At 57.0% G+C, this 17,686-nt stretch overlaps 1 protein-coding gene and 1 non-coding gene across 4 annotated transcripts in view; both read right to left on the bottom strand.

Annotated features, from left to right (window-relative positions):
• Positions 1-443: 443 nt before the first annotated feature.
• The window catches only part of AP1B1 (adaptor related protein complex 1 subunit beta 1), a 53,653-nt gene continuing 36,410 nt past the window's right edge, over positions 444-17,686 (bottom strand). The window contains exons 12-23 of one of the 3 annotated variants that reach the window (XM_044920876.1): positions 14,744-14,842; positions 13,960-14,219; positions 12,903-13,104; positions 12,122-12,142; positions 11,420-11,566; positions 6,595-6,740; positions 4,704-4,833; positions 4,321-4,405; positions 3,509-3,595; positions 3,248-3,402; positions 2,556-2,564; positions 444-1,693 (exon numbers count right to left, since the gene is read on the bottom strand). In XM_044920876.1, coding sequence (XP_044776811.1) covers positions 1,619-1,693; positions 2,556-2,564; positions 3,248-3,402; positions 3,509-3,595; positions 4,321-4,405; positions 4,704-4,833; positions 6,595-6,740; positions 11,420-11,566; positions 12,122-12,142; positions 12,903-13,104; positions 13,960-14,219; positions 14,744-14,842 — 1,416 coding nt within the window. In that variant the 3' untranslated portion in view covers positions 444-1,618. The remainder of the gene's footprint in view (positions 1,694-2,555; positions 2,565-3,247; positions 3,403-3,508; positions 3,596-4,320; positions 4,406-4,703; positions 4,834-6,594; positions 6,741-11,419; positions 11,567-12,121; positions 12,143-12,902; positions 13,105-13,959; positions 14,220-14,743; positions 14,843-17,686) is intronic. The other 2 variants (XM_021703414.1, XM_021703415.1) reach the window with 2 other exon arrangements.
• Positions 5,949-6,045, bottom strand: LOC123326696. The gene has a single exon (XR_006541265.1). It is a non-coding gene; the product is annotated as a small nucleolar RNA SNORD125 (small nucleolar RNA).

Raw genomic sequence — 17,686 nt, 5'->3', positions numbered from 1 at the left:
GCAGCTGGGTGGGCGCCAGCTTAGTAGCCCCACTCAGCTGGCTGCAGATTCAGGGTGGAGAGGAGCCTGCCCAGACAGGCCTGGTGCCCCGCCTACCCGACCATTCCCTCTCCTGCAACGACCCCCCCACCAGAGTACCTCCCCTCGGCTCCTAGGAGCCTTCGTGATGGCAGGGAGCGGAGGAAAACCAAGACAGAAGCCAGCCCTCTTGGCCAACATCAAAAGGCGAGACAGCTGGGTGGAGTTCCGAACAAGGGCAGGAGCGGTGCCTGGGAGACCAGCAGGCCCCAGAGGTCTGTTTTTAAGGACAGGGTAGAGGGAAAGGCGCTGTCCTCAGACTGCCAGGGGAGGGGCTAAGCACACAGCTCGAGCCCTTGATCCTGGACCCAGGACCCCACCCCCAAGAGCCTCAGGACCTGACACACCGGCCAGGGACACACTTGATGTCATCATTTTTATTCACTTTCTCTTTTTGAAAATAAGAGTAAACATACATTATATATACGTGTGTGTATATTATGTATACTGTAGTATACATATGTATGTATATGTATGTGTATGTATGTATACTATGAATATTACAGTTACTGCAGGGATCAGAAAACAATCCTCCACCACTTGGAGGCAATTTTCAGTTCTGACATTTAGTGGAGGGGGAAAAAAGTGTCCGTGATTGCCAAAAGCAGAATCTTTCTTTATTATTAAACAGCAGTACAGGAAAACCTAATGCTCTGTCCGACACAACTGAAATCTTGGAGGCCACAGGGAGGGCAGCAGACACTAAGGAGAAACCCCAAAGAAACCCCAGATGGGAAGCACCCCGCTCACCCACGTGCCCCATCCCTCAGTCCTGTCTCTGCTCCAGGAACACAGGGGACGCCAAGGACTATATTGTAGGCAGTCACCATCTTCAGGGGCAAGAGAAGGAGTGGGGTGAGTGGGTGTGTACAACTGCCGGGGAGCAGAAGCCTGGGCCGGGTCTTTGGACGTTTCTGCCCATCTTGCCCGTATGGGTCAGTGCTCAGGAGGCTGAGGCCTGACTGGCACAACCACAGGGGCCCAGCCTGGGTGGATGCAGAGAGGGAGGGTAGGGGTGCAGGCCCCAGGAGCCCCAGACCCGACAGAGGGGCTCTCCTGGCACACCAAGGGACTCTCCACACACACCAGGACAGCCTGGCCCGAGAGCGGGCATGGGGAGGCCCTCTAACACTGACCCAAGAGAGACTGAGGGGCAGGGGGCTTCATGAGAAGCCAGGAGCCCGAGGAGGGAGCCACACAGTCACCCTTCAGGCATTGGTCGGGAAAAGGAAGAGAAGAACCCTGGGTCTGCCTGATCAGCTTGTGGCCTCTCTGGCTCTATTTCCTTTGGTCCCCTCCTCACCTGACCCTGTCAGCAGCAACAGAAGAGGGGAGTCCCCGAGCACAGGGGTACACTGAGATTTCACTCCAGGAGGAATGCTGCCCTGCCCTGAGGACCCACGCGGGCCCGGCAGTCAGGACCAGGGAACTCCATGGTGGCCAGGAGCCTTGCTCAGCCTCTCCAGAAAGGAGGTGCTGCCACTCCCAGGGACTCCTTGTTGGGGCTGGCAGAAGGCTGGAGTGGGCAATGGATGGGGCCTCAGTTCTTGAGGATGGTCTCGTAGGCTTGGTACACATGTTGGGACACCTCTGGCGCTCGACATTTCAGGGACAGCTGCAGGGGGAGAGAGGTCAGGGGATGGAGAGGGCTCAAAATTCCCCGGGCTCCTCTCTGGGGCTGGGAAGGAACCCAGGGAGGGAGGAGAGGGCAAGAGCCAGATGGAAGAGTGTGGTGCGCACACGTGGCCTGCTGGTGGCGCGGCTGGGACAGCTGTGTAGTAAAGCGGAGGGGGTGGCTGCCACGGCCAGCTGGGTGTGGACCAAATATACTCGCAGCCCACACACCTGCCGTCAGCCCAGCCCCCGTGGGCCTCACAGCGTGAATCATGAGCTGGTGGCCGGCGGGGAGGGCCTGGTCCCCGGCCCACAGAGCTGCTGGGGCCCCTTCTCCCCAGGAAAGCCTGGGGTCTCCGAGGAGGTATGGGGGCTGAGAGGGCGCAGGCCTCTGCTTGGAGAGATGGGGGCAGGGGCACCGGGGAGTCTTCCTGGGTTCCGGCACACGCGGTGTTGCCGCAGTGGGAGCCGAAGGGCGGGCAGAGGAGAAGCAAGTGCCACCAGCACTTCTGCCAAAATCACTGCTGCCCCAGGGGGCGATGAGGAAGGGGAGGAGTGCATGGCGCTCCGGAAGCCGGCAGTGGTGGCCCTGCGGGGCCCCGATCTCCTCTGAAGGGCTGTGTGTGTGCTGTGCGTGCTGGGAAGTGGGAGTACCAGCTCCTCAATCGGGTTCACCTGGTTGGGAAGCTCTGGGGTGCTCCGTGCCTGCGGCCTGCACACATGGCTACCCGGCTTTGGGGAGCAGCAGGGGGAGGCGGGGCTAGGAGAGGCAGGGTGCACTGGAGCCAGGCCAGGAGATGGGCTGTGCAAGTGTGGCTGGGGAGGGTGGAGGGGAAAGAGGAAGAGAAGAGCAATCTGCTAACCTCCAGGTCCTGCACCACGGGCACCAGCAGGGAAGGTGGGCATGCAGCAACCAAACACAGGGAGATGGAAGTTACCACCGCCGAAGCCACTGCCGCAGCCCCCACCCCACCTCAGAGCCAGCGCCGCCAGCAGGGCCCGGGGAGCAGCGTCTGGAGGGCCACGCCTGCCAGAGACCGGGGTGCAGGGGGAGAAGCAAAGCCCGGCGCTCTCTGGGGCCTGAACAGCAGCACGGCCACCAGGACAACCACGCACTCCGTGGAAGCCATGTCCTGACTGCGGTCTGACACAAAGGCCGGGAAGGACACGGTGCTCGCTGGCAGCACCCTCCCAGGCAGGCCCTCAGGCAAGGGAAGAGCGGGAGGAGGGCCAAGGCCTGGGCCCAGCAGTGCCATTTCCCAGTCAGGTGGGCCCTGGGCCATCTGGGCCACCTCACGGGGCCCTACTGTATAGAATTTTCTAGTCCAGCTCACTGTTTGGTGACACAGTTTGGTGTCTTATCTGGGTAACCTGATGGGACTGAGTTGGAAGCGAGGGTCAGAATTCTGATGCTCATTCATGTCAGGTTCAACTGGGCTAGAGCGCACCCCATCAGACTGACCCCTGGTCCGGGAAGGAGACAGGGAAGGAGAGGCTGCCCGGAACATGGAGGTAGACACGCCAGGGCTGGCAGGGCAGGAGCGGGGACCCTCACCGTGAAGCTGGGGTTGCCCGGCTGAATACGCAGCTCCGCCAGCACCCAGATGCCATTGGTCAGCTTCAGGGACTGGTAGAGCATGTCCTGGCCCTCCACGTTCCTCTTGGCGACCGTGAAGATGTTGCTGCTCTGTAGCCTGCTGCTCACAGCCTCTGAGAGTGAGAAGGGCCCCCAGTCGGCGGTGGGAGAGGGCCGGGGGTACAGGTGAGGGGCAGTGTGGGCAGGGTGGGAAGGCGGGGGAGGGCTGGAGAGTCCTACCCGCATTGAGGGGGCAGTCTCTGATCTGGAACTGGGCTTCATTTTCATTGGGAATGTCCTTCCACGTGGCCAGGAACATCTGCCGGTCTGCGGGGGGCCAATGTAGAAAGCAGGACCCTGATAAACCTGGGGCCCCACTCAATAACATCCAGCAAGAAATGGGTCTTTTGGGGGTGCCAACTTGAAGCCGAAGACAGGCACTAGCTCTGCCATGGCCCCCTCCTGTTTCCCTGAACAAACCTTCAGCTCTGTGAGAGCGGCCACCAGGGCTGCTCCCAAAAGATCCTGGGCTTCCTCCTCCCCGCCTTGGGCCTTAAATCTTCCTTCCCAGTACCCACATATGCACTCCCACCTGCTCTGGCCCAAGCAGCCTGCTCGTTAATCACAGCCTGTGTCACAGGGCTTCTGTGGTGACCGAGAGGTGACGTGGGCAAAGGCCTTTGCTCAGCTCTGAGCTGGCAGCCCTCCTGGCATGGAGATGAGTCTTCTTAGGGGTTCCAAGCAGCGCACAGGAGATGGACATCGAGTGTGACATGGTCTGGGCTCCCCAGCTCGGGGGGCCGTGGGAGGACTGTCTAAGGACTATGGGCAAGGTGGAGGGGCGGGCAGAGCAGAATTCAGGAGTGACACAGCTCCTGCATGGCATGGCCCCCACTGCGGGACAGAGCTGGCCACACAACACCCAGCGGTCCTTGATGGAGGTGTGACCCTCGCCTCAGGCTGTGCAGAGGGGCCAGCGACTCACAGACTCCATCGTGGGGCCAAGCCAATCATTATATTCCAGGGACTCTCGGGGCACCCTCAGGACTCACCCATCTTCCCATCCTCCACAAAGAGGATGTGCAGTGGGTACAAAGTGCTGAAGTAGAAGACGTCAATGTTGTTCTTCACAGCCACCTAGGAACAAGGCCACCCAATCGGTCCCTGATGCTTGATACCACCTGTGAAGCCCCAGGAAGGGCCTGCTCCCTGTGCCTCCACCTGAGCAGGTTCCCTCACGCACCTTCCCTGGTAACCACGCCCCTCTGTCCCCTCGGATCAGGTCTCCCCCTGCCAGATCTCTGGCGAAGAGCACAGCTCCAAAGACACACCCCTTTGCCAACAAAGGCCAGGCCCCAGACCCCTCCAGCAGGCTCCTCCCCTGTGGTAGGTGGGCAGCTAAGGAGTGGGGTGCTTAGCCCTGCCTGGAACACACCTGGAGGTTGTTCAGAGGCTCCATCTTCATGACCGAGCCCACCGTGTTGAGAGGCAGGGATATCTCCACAGTCTGGTTGGGGCTGAGTGGTGCGTGCACCTGGAGGGGGGCAGCAGGGGCCAGGCCGAAGCTGGGGAGAGAGAAGCCCCCGCGGGAATGGCAGGGGGAGCACGTGCTGACGTGGGATGGGTGGGCTCCTCAGGCTCCAGAGCTAGGGCAGCAGTTGGCAAGAAGCCTCTCCAGTAAGCTGGCGTCACCTGAGCTCTAGGCCCAGGATAGATGGACAAGTTCCTGATCCCCACTCTCAGTGGCTGTGTGGACAGGAAGAATGAGCCCTGGGCCAGCTGTAGGCCTAAGGTGAGCATGGCCTTGCTCTGTCCTGCACTTGAGAAGCTCCAGCTAATATCAGGGGCCTGAACTATAAGCTGCTTCTAACTGAAGACTCTGAATGCCCAAGTTTCTGCTACCAATCCCCATCTTCCAAGAAGGATGTGACCATCCCAAGCGAGACACCAGGTTTTACTGTCTGGGCTAGAACTGGCCAGAGATACAGGAAAGCCCTACTTCTTAGTAAAGCAACACGTAGGTAAATCAGGAGGGGAGGATCCCCAGGAGCATGACACACAGGACCATAAAGCAACAGCTCACTGTACCCAGGTTGGGCATTTGATATTATACCAACTCCTACCCTCATAAAAACAGAGAGAGGTATACATTCTCTCATCTTCCAAGACATGGAAACTTGGAGGGGCAGGCCTGTGCTCAGACCCTATGGGATGAGTAGCACTGCTGAGATCCAGAGCTTGAGCTGCCTGACCTGGCCTGCACTCTGCCCACGATGGGAATCAGACCTGCCTGGGACATGGTGGGAGACGATGTGGGGAACCCCAGGCCTCTGTGGTGGCCCGCTCTTCAGGCTTTCCTGGAAGATCCCCCAGAGCCTGCTGTGTGATCCTGGGCAAGGCATTGGTCCTCTCTGAGCCCAGGTGTCATTATCTACTGAAAAGGGAAAAATGGCATTGACCTCACTGGGCTGTCAAGTAGCTCAAAGTAAGATAATACTTCTAAAGTCCTCGGCACAGGGCCTGCCACCTAGGGCGTTGTCAGCACGCTCTAAGTCTGTTGTGAGTAATCGTCGAGACTTCCCCTTGGAACCTGGAGTGCTTCTATGAACTCTAGGGCCATCTGATAGTAAGTAGCAGAGCTGACAGAGGGTCAGGACCCACCGGCCTGAGGGCTCTCCCTGAGGAAGCAGCCCCTTCAGTCAACTTCTTAGAGGCTCAGTTTGCTCATCACTAGAGCCGCTCAGGAAGAAGAATCATCAGGAGAGGCTGCTTGGGTCCCCCAGAGAGCCCTGGCCTAGCTGGCCTGGTCCATGAAGACCCCAACGGTACCAGAGAGGAAACCTTCCCCAGGACCTCCAGAGCAGGGGACCTAGTGGGGTGAGGAGCCCGGAGCAGCACCACTCCCAGAGGCCCCGTCTGATGGTTTAAACCTGTGTCACAGGGGCTGGCTGGGAGGCAGGCCCACTCCCCGTCAGCACTCTTAGAGCTAGGCCCTGAGGTGGCAGCAACTTAGGCCTGGAGAGGAGGCTCCATCCTGTCATGTGGGGTGTTTGCCGAAGGCGGGCTCCTAGTCTGGAGCTGGGGATTTTTGTCAGCAAACGCTCTTTGAGCAGTGGAGGAAGGCGAAAATAAGGGGAGACAACCTACCCCTCTGCCTGGTACTTTGGAGTCCACATAAAGAGGTCATGGGGAAGGGAAAAAAATCATTGCTTTAGAGAGTTTTGGCCTGAGATGCAGTTGTGAGGCACCAGACCCCCCAGAGCTCTCGGCCCCTGCCTGCGGTCACCAGCAAGGGCTCTCGTTACACTGGCCTTGGGAGCGCTCACCTGTTGCGGTTAAACTGGATGGCAAAGTCAGTCATGACCTGTAGGGCCTTGTTGGTCAGCTGCAGGTCCATGGAGATGGAGCCCACCTGGCGGGTGAAGGTACCTGAAATCTCCAACCCCTTGGCCTTCATGGCTGGAAGCCACACCTGGGAAGACAGTGGAGAGGAGGCTTGTGTTTGCCACTTCCCTAAAAGTTAACAGCCCACCTGAGGCGATCCACCCCCCAGCCAACTCTTCTCCTTTACCGTTTTCTCTCCCTCTCCTTTAGGGGCCTCCCAGATTGACCACACCTGCCTTTACCACTAGGAGATGGCCATGTGGATCTTGGGATGAGAGGAACAATCCTGCATGGCCTACGCAGGGCCACCACCACAGTGTGGCTGTGTATCTGAGCAGCGTGGTATAGAGAGGTGCTTGCTATGCATCCCAAGGGATGACGTGAGTCTTCAGAGGTCCAAGAAGGAACACTAAGTAGTGGTGACAAAGGTGATGAGGTAAGCGGGCCCAGCCAGCCTCCTGAAGAGCCAAGTAGAGTCAAGAGGAGCCCAAGGGCATCCAGGGCCTCAGCCAGAGCCCGAGGCCTCCCTGGCTGTCACAGTCTGTCCTCTCCTCACAGAAGGCAGGGCTGGCCTTTTCGTTGTAGAAACTGGGCTCACCAAGGACAGTACCTAAGAGAACCTCTTGCCTGGCAGGCCCTCTGCTGCTTGGCTGTCACAGCAGTCTCAGCTCAAGAGCTGCCTCCTCTGGGAAGCCCACACCTAGGTTCCTCCCTACGTCCACGCTACCATGACGTTTTAGCAGATAAATGCGAGCCTGCGTGTCTGTCTCCCCTGCACCCAGTCAGCTCTTTGAGGGAAGGGCTCTGCGTCCTTGGCTTAGAGCTTGCTGTGGCACGGGCATTCGGGCAGTGTTTGCAGAGCGAAACAGCTTGAATTAAAGCCCCAGCCATGAAGGACATCCGCAGGCGTCATCCAGGGCCATGCAAATGCCTCTGAGGCCCTTATTCTCTCAGATCCCTCACAGCCCCCACCCCCACCCTCCTGCCAGAGGTCAAAAGGCCCAGGCCTCCTGGAGAGCTGCCCATGTGTCGGCGAACGTCTCACCGTCTCTCAAGGTGCCAACACCAGGAACCTCAGAGTTGTCTGGGTCCCCACCCTCAGCCGACCCCCAAGCCCCACCCCACAGTCACGCAGCCCGGGCCCGTCCCCACCACCTCCTCCATCTGCCGCCAGGGCCTCTGCTTCTCTCAGCAGGCAGCATGTGCGTCAGAGTCAGAGTCCACCAGGTAAGACAGCAGCCCCCGGGGCACCCTAATCCCTCCCCCCGCTCTGCACAGCAGCTCAAGTCATCTTCTAAAGTGCGAATCTGGGGGCGCCTGGCAGACTCGAGCTCGGGGTCATGAGTCTGAGCCCCACATGGGGCAGAGAGATCACTTAAACCCCTCCAATGCTGTGACACTTCCACCGCCCACGGCCTCCATGTCCTGGCACCTGCCTCTGCCAGGCTTCGACTGAACCTGCTCCTCTGCCCCCTGCCCCCTGTCCCCTCTGTCTGGAAAGTGCTTCTGCAGGCCCACCCCCACCCCCACCGTACTCGCTAACCTGATCATCCTTTGTTTCCCTGGGACAAAGGTGTGAGGGCAGAATCACAGGGCTTCAGCCTCAGCTGAGACAAAAAGCAGAGAGCTCCGAGCCCCCCCTCCACGGGCCACCTTTCACAGCTCTCGCAGAACTGCCTCTGTCACTGAGACTGGCTGCTGCCCGTGGGGACCTCTTTTCTCTTGGTCACCATGGCTTCACGGAGTCTAGCACAGGTCCTACTATGGAACTAACCCTCAACATTTACTGAAGGAGCCAAGGAAACGTAACCACCCACTGGTCCAAAGACACGAGGAACTCCCAAGCTCTTGCGCAGAAAAAGCCTCATTCCCTTGACCAGGAAGGTTGGAGAACACAGTTACCCCCACAGGTGTGGCGGGGAGAATGCACATGGGACAAACCATTCCAAGCAGTCACATGGCTAGGAAAACATAGATGACACACCCACACCCCAGAGATTCCTGTGTCTAAGATAATGGGGAAAGTCCTGTGTTGTAAGAACTCCTCTTCCAGGCAGCCTGCCCTAAATTCCTCTGACCAGGTGATCCCCTAACCTCTCATTTCTAGCACTCACTGTTGGTTCACCCATCTGGGCCTCCACTAAGAAAAAGCAGCGATGGGGCGCATGGGTGGCTCAGTCGGTAAACGTCTGCCTTCGGCTCGGGTCATGATCCCAGGGTCCTGGGATTGAGCCCCGCATCAGGCTCCCTGCTCGGTGGGGAGCCTGCTTCTTCTCTCCCACTCCCCCTGTTTGTGTTCCCTCTCTCACTGTGTCTCTCTCTGTCAAATAAATAAATAAAATCTTAAAAAAAAAAAAAAGACAGACAAAGCGGCGGTAGCATCCATTAAAATGAACACACACACACAGGGCCAGCTCTGGACTTCATATTCCTGGCACCTCTGCAGTCCTGGCAAGGCCTGGTGCCCACAGGATTGCAGGAGTCTTTGCTGCTCTTCTGTCACTCAGTCCTGCCTTATGCCTGTTACATTGGGCTTTTAACACGTATGCGCTGGCCTCACGCACTGAGGCAGCCAGTCTGGGTAGTAATTAGTGATTCTGACAACCCAGGACACTAAGGCACACAGGACGTTCTCTAACACTGCGCAGCAAGATCATATCGGGATCAGGAATGGGGGCTTTGGCGCCACCACCCTGCATTCAGTTTCGACTCCATCACTTAGCCGCTATGTGACCTTAGGCAAAAGCATTCAAGATCTGTCAACTGCAGAGCAGGGAGAACAGCGCCATGAGGCTTCTGGCGGGATTCAGCGGGGCGGCTACCCAGCCCTGCGCCTGCAGTCCCTGGCACATTGGCCCGGGGCTCTGGCCACCACTGCTGCAGGCGCGGCTGTCACACCTGGTGAGGCCAACGCAGGTGCCAGCTCATAGCTCCCCAGGCCCAACCGAGAGCTCACCTCGCCCCTAAAGCCCAGCCGTGTCCTGCTCTGGGGAGGGGACCTTGGCAGAGAGAGAGGGGCTCTGTCTGGGAACGAAGTGGCAGACACAGTGTCTGCCCCAAGCGTTGAGGGGGTCAGGCCAGGTCAATGCCCTCTGGCAGCTTCCTTGAGGCTGAGGCTGTGGCCCACACTGCGCTCTCCTCAGTGCCAGGCCCACATGTTCCTGCCTCGCAAACCCAGCTGCCCTCCCTCTCCCTCACCCCCGGCCATCCCACTGCTGGGGCCAGCATCCCTCCTTCCCCACCAGCCCCCACATCCTGCCAGTTCCACCTCCCGAGGAGCTCTCCAGTGCAGCCTTTTGCCTCCGCCCTCAAAGGTGCCCTTGTCCAGGCGCCATCAGTACACAGGAGTTCCTGCCGGTCTCCTCACTGGGCACCTTACTTCTGTCCTAGCCCTTCCAACCTGCCTGCCACGGTGTAGCCAACGCAATCTCTCTCCAGTGCAAATCTGTTTCATCTCTCCTTAAAACCTTCTAACAGCTCCGCCGCACCAGGACTGAGAGAGACCCTCATGGACTGGCAATGCGGACCCTGCCAGTTTCTTCCCTCCCTAATCTCTCGTCTAGGTGGGAGTCTTGGGGAGTACCAGGCCTAGGCAGCACGGTGGGCATCGATGGGGCAAATGCAGGTGGCATAATGGTGGGATCAGGGATGCTGGACGTGCTGCCGGAAGGACAACAGTCCCCTCAGTGAGCAACTCTCTTGCATCCCTGGAGTATGTCTTGCAGGGTTTCAACATATCCTGAAATTGCTGGGAACCCAACTATGGTGAAAATCAAAGAAAGCCTGTTCTTTGTTTTATGGGCCCTTGACTGGGAGTCAGTCACCATTTCAGGAACTAAAGGCACCACTAGCCACATGGTTCACAGCACCTGAGCTACAAACGCTAGGTGTGGCCGTCGCGGTGACTCTACGCTCCTGCCAACACCCGACAACTTCATCAGATCTTCCGGGGCGGGTGTACCCAAGCCTTTACAATACTAAAATGTATCATTTCATTTTCTTCCCTTTGTGTCTCCTTTATGAAGTGCTGGCGTCTTACTAATTTTGAAGTGATACATATAGGTAGGCTACACAGTCCACACATCTCCTTTGAGCACAGGAAACAAAGGACGCATTAGACAACGTCTATCATCAATAAGGGGCACCAGGTGGGACAGCCCTGAGAACTGCTGCTCCGACGAGATGGGACCTCTGCCAGTTCTCTGGGAGGTGCGGGCTCTCCCTCCCCTCCAGGCCTGGCCACAGGCTGTGATAGCCACCTGGAGCCTTCTCCCCACTTTAACCTAATTCTGACTTGATCCACAGGCCTGAGCTCCAGCAACCCTGCTCTGGGAGGTCTTCCCAGGCCCCCAGGACCAACCTAGGGTCTCTTCCCTGTGCTCCCAACAGCCCCTGGCTGCCCTCAGCATCGTGTTGGCAAACTGTTGCTCCTGGAGCCTATCCCTGTTGGCCTGAGCCGATTCCATGGAACGGGCCATTTAAGAAACCCAGACATCTGGGGCACCGGGGTGGCTCAGTCGTTAAGCGTCTGCCTTCGGCTCAGGTCATGATCCCGGGGTCCTGGGATCGAGCCCCGCATCGGGCTCCCCGCTCGGCGGGAAGCCTGCTTCTCCCTCTCTCACTCCCCCTCCTTGTGTTCCCTCTCTAGCTGTCTCTCTCTCTCTCTCTGTCAAATAAATAAAATAAAATCTTAAAAAAAGAAACCCAGACATCAATGAGTGTCTAACTTCCCTCTGCTCCTGCCACGGAAGGAGGTGTGGTACTTACTGCTTTGGGGGCCACATATGACCCTGACAGCGTGCCCACGCCACTGGTCAGGTCAAAGAGGTCACTCAGGCCACTGCCCATGGATGCTCCTAGGTTGGCTGGGACTGCTGCTGCTGCTGGGGGTGCCACAAAGTTGGGGCCCCCAATCTGAAAAGGAAGGGAAAGGGGTCAGAGGCAGGCATTAGAGGTGGGGACATCAGGGGCCCGGCATGAGTGGAGCAACCCGGCACTTTAGAAAATGGGACGGGGCAGGAGGGGGGGGCTGCGGGGCTGTTGTCACACCAGCTTGAAGTTGCAGAGCTAAGACAGGATGACGGGGGTGGAAAAGAAAGACTGTGCCCTCCCATGACCTGCAAGCCTCCAGCCTCAGGGGTGACCTCTGGGAAAGGGCTGCGACACGGGTAAACTAACCCACAGCCCACTGATAAAAGGAGTACCCGAGACCACTGCTGAGAGGCTGTGCTAAGAGGACAGGAGCACACCCTCTAGGATGTCACAGAGGGCTCGTGGAAACTGAGAGCATGGGTGATCCTCGGGATGACAAGGCAACTTTGTCTTAGGGTACTGAGGATGGGACACTGGATAGAAGGCCATGGCTCAGCAGGGAGGGACTGCTCTGACATCATCCACCCCTTGGGATGCTGGGCCAGGACTCAGCAAGAGCAGAGACAAAGGCTTGGTGGCGCAAGGGTTGAACCATACCCCTTCAGGCTCATCCCCCATCTCCAAGCAGAAGCAGGCAGGGTGAAGAGAACAGGCAGCCACATGCAGAGAGAAAAGCCAGGAAATAAGACAGAGACAAGAGAGAGAAGGAAAGAAAAGATTAGTCACTGCTGCTCCACTGAGAGGAGTCTGGGGCAAGATAGTGCCAGGCTTAAGGGGTGGCCTGGACCATCTCCATGAAGGGCACTACTTCTGGGGCTTCACTCCACTACCCACGTCTTGTGCCATGGCCCTTCCTACCCTTTCCTATGTGATGCCTTGGGGACCTGAGCCAGAGATGGCCAAGTGACAGGGGCTCTGCTACCCCCTCCTGCTGGCTCTACCAGCTGCCTGAAGTCCCAGGGAGATAACCAGTCTAGTCTTAACCACCCCCTTTCTACAGGGGAAAAGGGACTGTCCCTGACCCCTCATGGGCCTCTCAGGCCTCCTGGGCTGTTGCCCCAAGCTGGTGCAGGGTGTGAGAGTAAGTGGACACCAGTCTGGCTCCTCTAGCCCTACAGGCTCCAGATCTCTTGCGGCTCAGTGGCCTGGCAAGGGACTAAGTCCCGTGTCTGCCACATACTGTGCGCTCTTAGAGGGAAGGTCACCTGAACTCTTAAAACCTCAGTTTTCTCCCCTTTACGTAGGGAGTGACACAGTCACCTTCGCAGACAGGTGTACCCTGAGGCCCTTGGTTGGTGAATGGCACAGACAGGGTGCTCAGGGATTGCTCCTCTGAAGGTCATTATCAATGTCATCCGGAGGGGGCCCCAGGACATACCAGGCTGTCGAGGCCTCCACCAAGAAGGTCCACAGCTCCCATCTGCACTGAGGAGGTGGCCAGGGGTGGGCCGCTCACCGGGGGGCCGAGGTCCAGGTTGAGGAGATCACCCAGCAGGTCGCCCTGGGTGGGGATGACATCTGGCTGCTCACCAGAGGGCGCTCCGGCAGGGGCTGTCTCAGGGCTCTCTGTGCTCTCGCTCCTGTGACGACAGAGGAGGGAGACAGTCAGTGGGGTGGGCGCTGGGCTGTTTCAGGGAGGTCAGAGTCCTCAGTCTCCAGGATAGGCACCTGGGTCTCCACACTGTTCCAGAAGGGCTGTCTACAGGCCCTCTCCTCTTCCCCTTTCCCATGCCTGATCCATCTTTTTGCCTCTCCAAGAGATCCAGCATCATGGGGGTGAGTCAAGGGAGGGGCCCTCTGTATTTCCACCACTCAGAGCACTCTAAAGACTGGATGCCTGCCTCCAGTCCCTGGAGGACTGGGCACCTAGGCCAAACCAACCACCAGGGGGTGACAGAGGAGGCTGAGAAGAACAGGGCTCTGGAATTAGAATCGGGTCTGAGCCTAGCTGGGCTGGCTGTGGGATGCTGCTCCAGGCCCTCAAGCTCTCTATCCTCTTGTCCTTGTATGTTAAATGGGGATACCTCCTAGAGCTATTGTAAGGATCAAATGAGGCCACCTCGGTAGGTAGTAAACATTCATTAAAAAGTCACTAGAACGGGGGCGCCTGGGTGGCTCAGTAGGTTAAGCGCCCGACTCTTGATTTCAGCTCAGGTCACATCTCAGGTAGTGGGATCGAGCCCCACATTAGGCTCCACACTCACTATGAAGTCTGCTTGAGATTCTCTCTCCATCTCCCTCTGCCCCTCCCCCCACTCATGCTCTCTCTCTAAAATAAATAAATTGATTAATTAAAAAAAAAAGTCACTAGAATGGTAATTTCCCTCAGACTCAGGCCTGGCCAGGGGTTACCACATCAGGCCTGAGTGCCTGGGCTAATGAACTGGAAAACTAGGTGGGAAGGCCCAGCCTGGACACTGGCCCACTTCACTCACGAGGCAGTGCGAGGTGGCAGGCTCTTGTGCACCACGCCCCGGCCCCCCTCCACAAAGGCACTGGGAGGCTTATGGTAGACGGACGCCAGGGTGCCAATGTAGCAGATGAGCTCATCCAGCAGTGTGGGCTCAATGAGGTCCGTCTCTTCAGAGATGAGTGGCTTCTCAGCCAACACCACCTCCTTGGCAGCCACTGGGTCCGTGGAGAGCAGACGCCAGTAGATGTAGCCACGGTCCCGCAAGTCCGGGTTATCAGAGTCCTTAAGCAGTGGGAGGTGATGAGAAGCATATTAAACTCAGAGCAGAGCAACTAGCTGAGAAGGAAGGAGCTCCTCCCAAAACCCCATGACCCAGGCATGGTCACAGCGCTGGCCGACGACACTGATTCTGAGAGTCCCATGAACCTGTCCCTAAACATGGCCTGGCCCCTCAATTTCCTCCCTTAGCCCAGAGTTAAACAGTACATTCCCACTCCTGTCCCCACTCCTCACTCCCCTCCAAAATCTGCCCTCCCTGTCCTACAAATCCTCTGGTTCTCCTGGACCTCCCTCCCCTCTTTTGTTTGCAGTCTGTCTCAACTTCACCACCTGACCCACTCCATCTTGATTTATCTGTGACTGAGTTCCCTGAGCAGAAATCCTGGATCACTCTAGGGCCAATCCCCCAGTGAGGCCAGTCTTAGGGGCAGGACCTTGGCACAAAGGTCTGGCTGGCTCCTTGGACCAAAGTGCGCCCTGTGGAGTGAGACCTACATGGGGCGCAGCAGAGAGGCTGGGGCACTAACCTGAGTGGCCAAGCTGAGGACCTGCTGCACCAGCTCCTGGGTCTCTGTAGGCTTCTTCAGAAACAGTTTCACGATGGCTGTCAGTAGCTGCAGCTGGACCTGCGGGAAGACAGAGAGGTGACAAGGAAGAAGTAGCAAGGGCTTCATGTGGGGATGGGAGGAAACCAAATGAGGCCTTAAAAGACGGAGAAGGGCATTTTTCAAAGGCCCTGGAAGCTGAGAGCAGCTTTCCTAGGTTTGCAGTTGGCCACAGCACAGACTAAGGCCAGGGGGCTGTCGGTAGTGCTGAGTAGGCCGGACCTTGGCATTACCACTCAGGAAGGAGCTGGCCACAACCATTTGGCAACCCTACCCTAAGGTCCCAGAAACCTGTCCGGGCGCCTAGCCTCACAGTGCCTTAAGGAGTTCGCAGCTTAAGAAGGCAACATGTGTAGCTGGTGTGCTTCTTAAAAGGACCATCTGTCAACAAGCGGAGATGGTGCCAGCGACGGATGGGCCAGGAGGGCCCACAGAGTCAGCCAGTCATTGAGGAGCAGGGCTTCTACCAGAAGGTGGGAACCACTCCTGCCCAGCCCTCGTCTCTCACCCTGCTGCTGCTGCCTTCACCTGATCATGTGTCCTGCTGCCCTCAGCCTAGCCAACATTTTCTCACCCCTCGGAGCTCATGCTGTCCCCAGCACCCCCACACTTCTGCAGCCTCCTGTACTCCCTCATCAGCACTGCCCCACAGTATTAGAAATGCTTTCCAGCCACCAGCCTGTCCTGTGAAGACAGCCCTCTGAGGGCAGAGATCATGCCTGTCACAGCTGTATCCCTGGTTATTGCTCTATCGAGTGTCCAGTGCAGGTACTTGCTAACTCAAAAAACATCTCTGAAAGAACAATTCTCTGCACATAGTCCTTCCTTAGCCACATCTCACTTTTGCCAGTCCTGGGATAAGAGGGCAGCCTGAGGCTCCTGAGCCAGGGCTGTGCCAGGGACAGGCCTGTGGCAGGAGGGAAGGAACTGGGCGTGGTCGGCAGGATGAAGGTACACAGAGTGGGCTAATAGCAGGAGGCAAGATGGAGGAGATGTGGTCTGTTTCTGGAATCAAGCAATCCAGAGTCCTTGTCATTTAGTTACACGTGGGCCAACAACAGAGGAGCAGTAGGCTGGCTACTGTCAGGGTAGGGGGCAGCCCAGGGACTAGCTTCTAGAACCTGGCTACAGCCCCTGGCCAGGGAGTCCAGGGGAAGCCATTTATCCTCATTTGGTGGGAAGAAGGGTGGCCTGCTTCAGGAGGTTCTTGTGAGCTCACAAAATCACAACTTATGACTGCCGACTTTGAAGCCAGAGTTACATCACACCTCATTTGAACGTGACTCTGGACAAGTCATACAACTTCTCTGAGTCCGCTTCCCCATCTATAATGTCAGTATAAATACCTCACAGGTTTAATGGAAGAGTCCATGAGACAAGAACTGTAAACAACCTAGCGTGTATTCTGCTCAATACACAACACCTGTCACCATGGCCATCAATATCACCATAGCCAGCACACAGGGATTCTTTACTGAGTCCTCCTCAACCCAGGTCAGCTGGCTGCCTGGCATCATTCATTACTGTCGGGTTTGGGCCACCAGCCCAAGTCCTCCCACCCCTCACCAACACACTGACACCCCGCATGTTAGCCTGCATGTTCAAGGCAACCCTCCTGCAATGATGCCACTGCCCCTGCCATCCAGACGGGTGAGACGAATGCTGGACTGACATACCACCCTAGGCAAGAGTTTCTGAGCTCCCGGTCCATGGCTGGAGAGGCCTAGGAGCCCAGGACAAGGGGACTCAGACAATCTAAAGTTCGTTCCCTGGGGCGCCTGTGTGGCTCAGTTGGTTGAAGGTACAACTCTTGATCTCGGTTCAGGTCTTGATCTCAGGGTCATAAGTTCAAGCCCCGTGTTTGGCTCCACGCCCAATAAATATAATAATAAATATATATATAAATAAAATATAAATAAATATAATAAATAAAGTTCCCAAACTGCAAAGCACTAAACAAGTATTCTTATAAAAACTTTGAATGATGGGGCGCCTGGGTGGCTCAGCTGGTTAAGCATCTACCATTAGCTCGGGTCGTGATTCCATCGGGGAGCCTGCTTCTCCCTCTCCCTCTGCTGCTACCCACGCTTGTGCTCTCTCACGCCGTCTCTCTCAAATAAACAGCAACAACAACAACAACAAACTTCGAATGGTGTTGTGAACCCAGGAGGCACAGGGAACTGGCCAGTTAATTAAAACCACCATCACCCCCCTTCCAGCAACCATGTGCAGAGCACTGGAGTGGCCAGTTTATACACATCATCCAATCAGCTTTGCAGCAACCCCGCGCTGGAGACAAAGAAACTGGCTTGGCAAGTTTAAGTTGCTCCAGGCCACCCAATGGGGAGGAGCATAGATTAGATTGTTTCCTCAAACCAGGCTCCTGCTCAAGCTTTCCCTTGTCCCACTTCTCTAAGCCTGGGCTCTCCAGCAGGCTTTGCCCAAGGGGGAAGTGGGTACAAAAGTATATGGGCAGAAACACCTCCCAGAGGATATCCTCTGCAGTAATCCCACGCAGGACCTGATTGCAGGGGCAGAAGGGATCCCAAGCCAGGCTCTGCTTCTCTCAGACACAAGCAAGTGAGGAGGCTAGTATGGTCAAAGTAAAAGCAGCTCAGGGCAGGCTGACAGCGGACTTGGCAGGTGGTAGTGGGAGTGGGTGATGGTAGGAGTTAGTACTATTATTTTGTGATGGACATCTGTTGTTTTTGCCCACCCAGCATCTAGTCTGTCTTCTGGTAACAGAAATGCTGGCTTTCCTTCAGAGAATCACCCTCCTCTCTGCCCCACAGAGATTGGGATAGGAGTCTGACAGACCTGGCCAATTGGAATCATGGCAATTGGCTCAAGATAATGCAAAGAGGC

Source organism: Neomonachus schauinslandi, chromosome 14 (assembly GCF_002201575.2).
Source record: "Neomonachus schauinslandi chromosome 14, ASM220157v2, whole genome shotgun sequence".
In the NCBI taxonomy this organism is placed as follows: Eukaryota; Metazoa; Chordata; class Mammalia; order Carnivora; family Phocidae; genus Neomonachus; species Neomonachus schauinslandi.
This window is presented reverse-complemented; position numbering and strand designations above follow the sequence as displayed.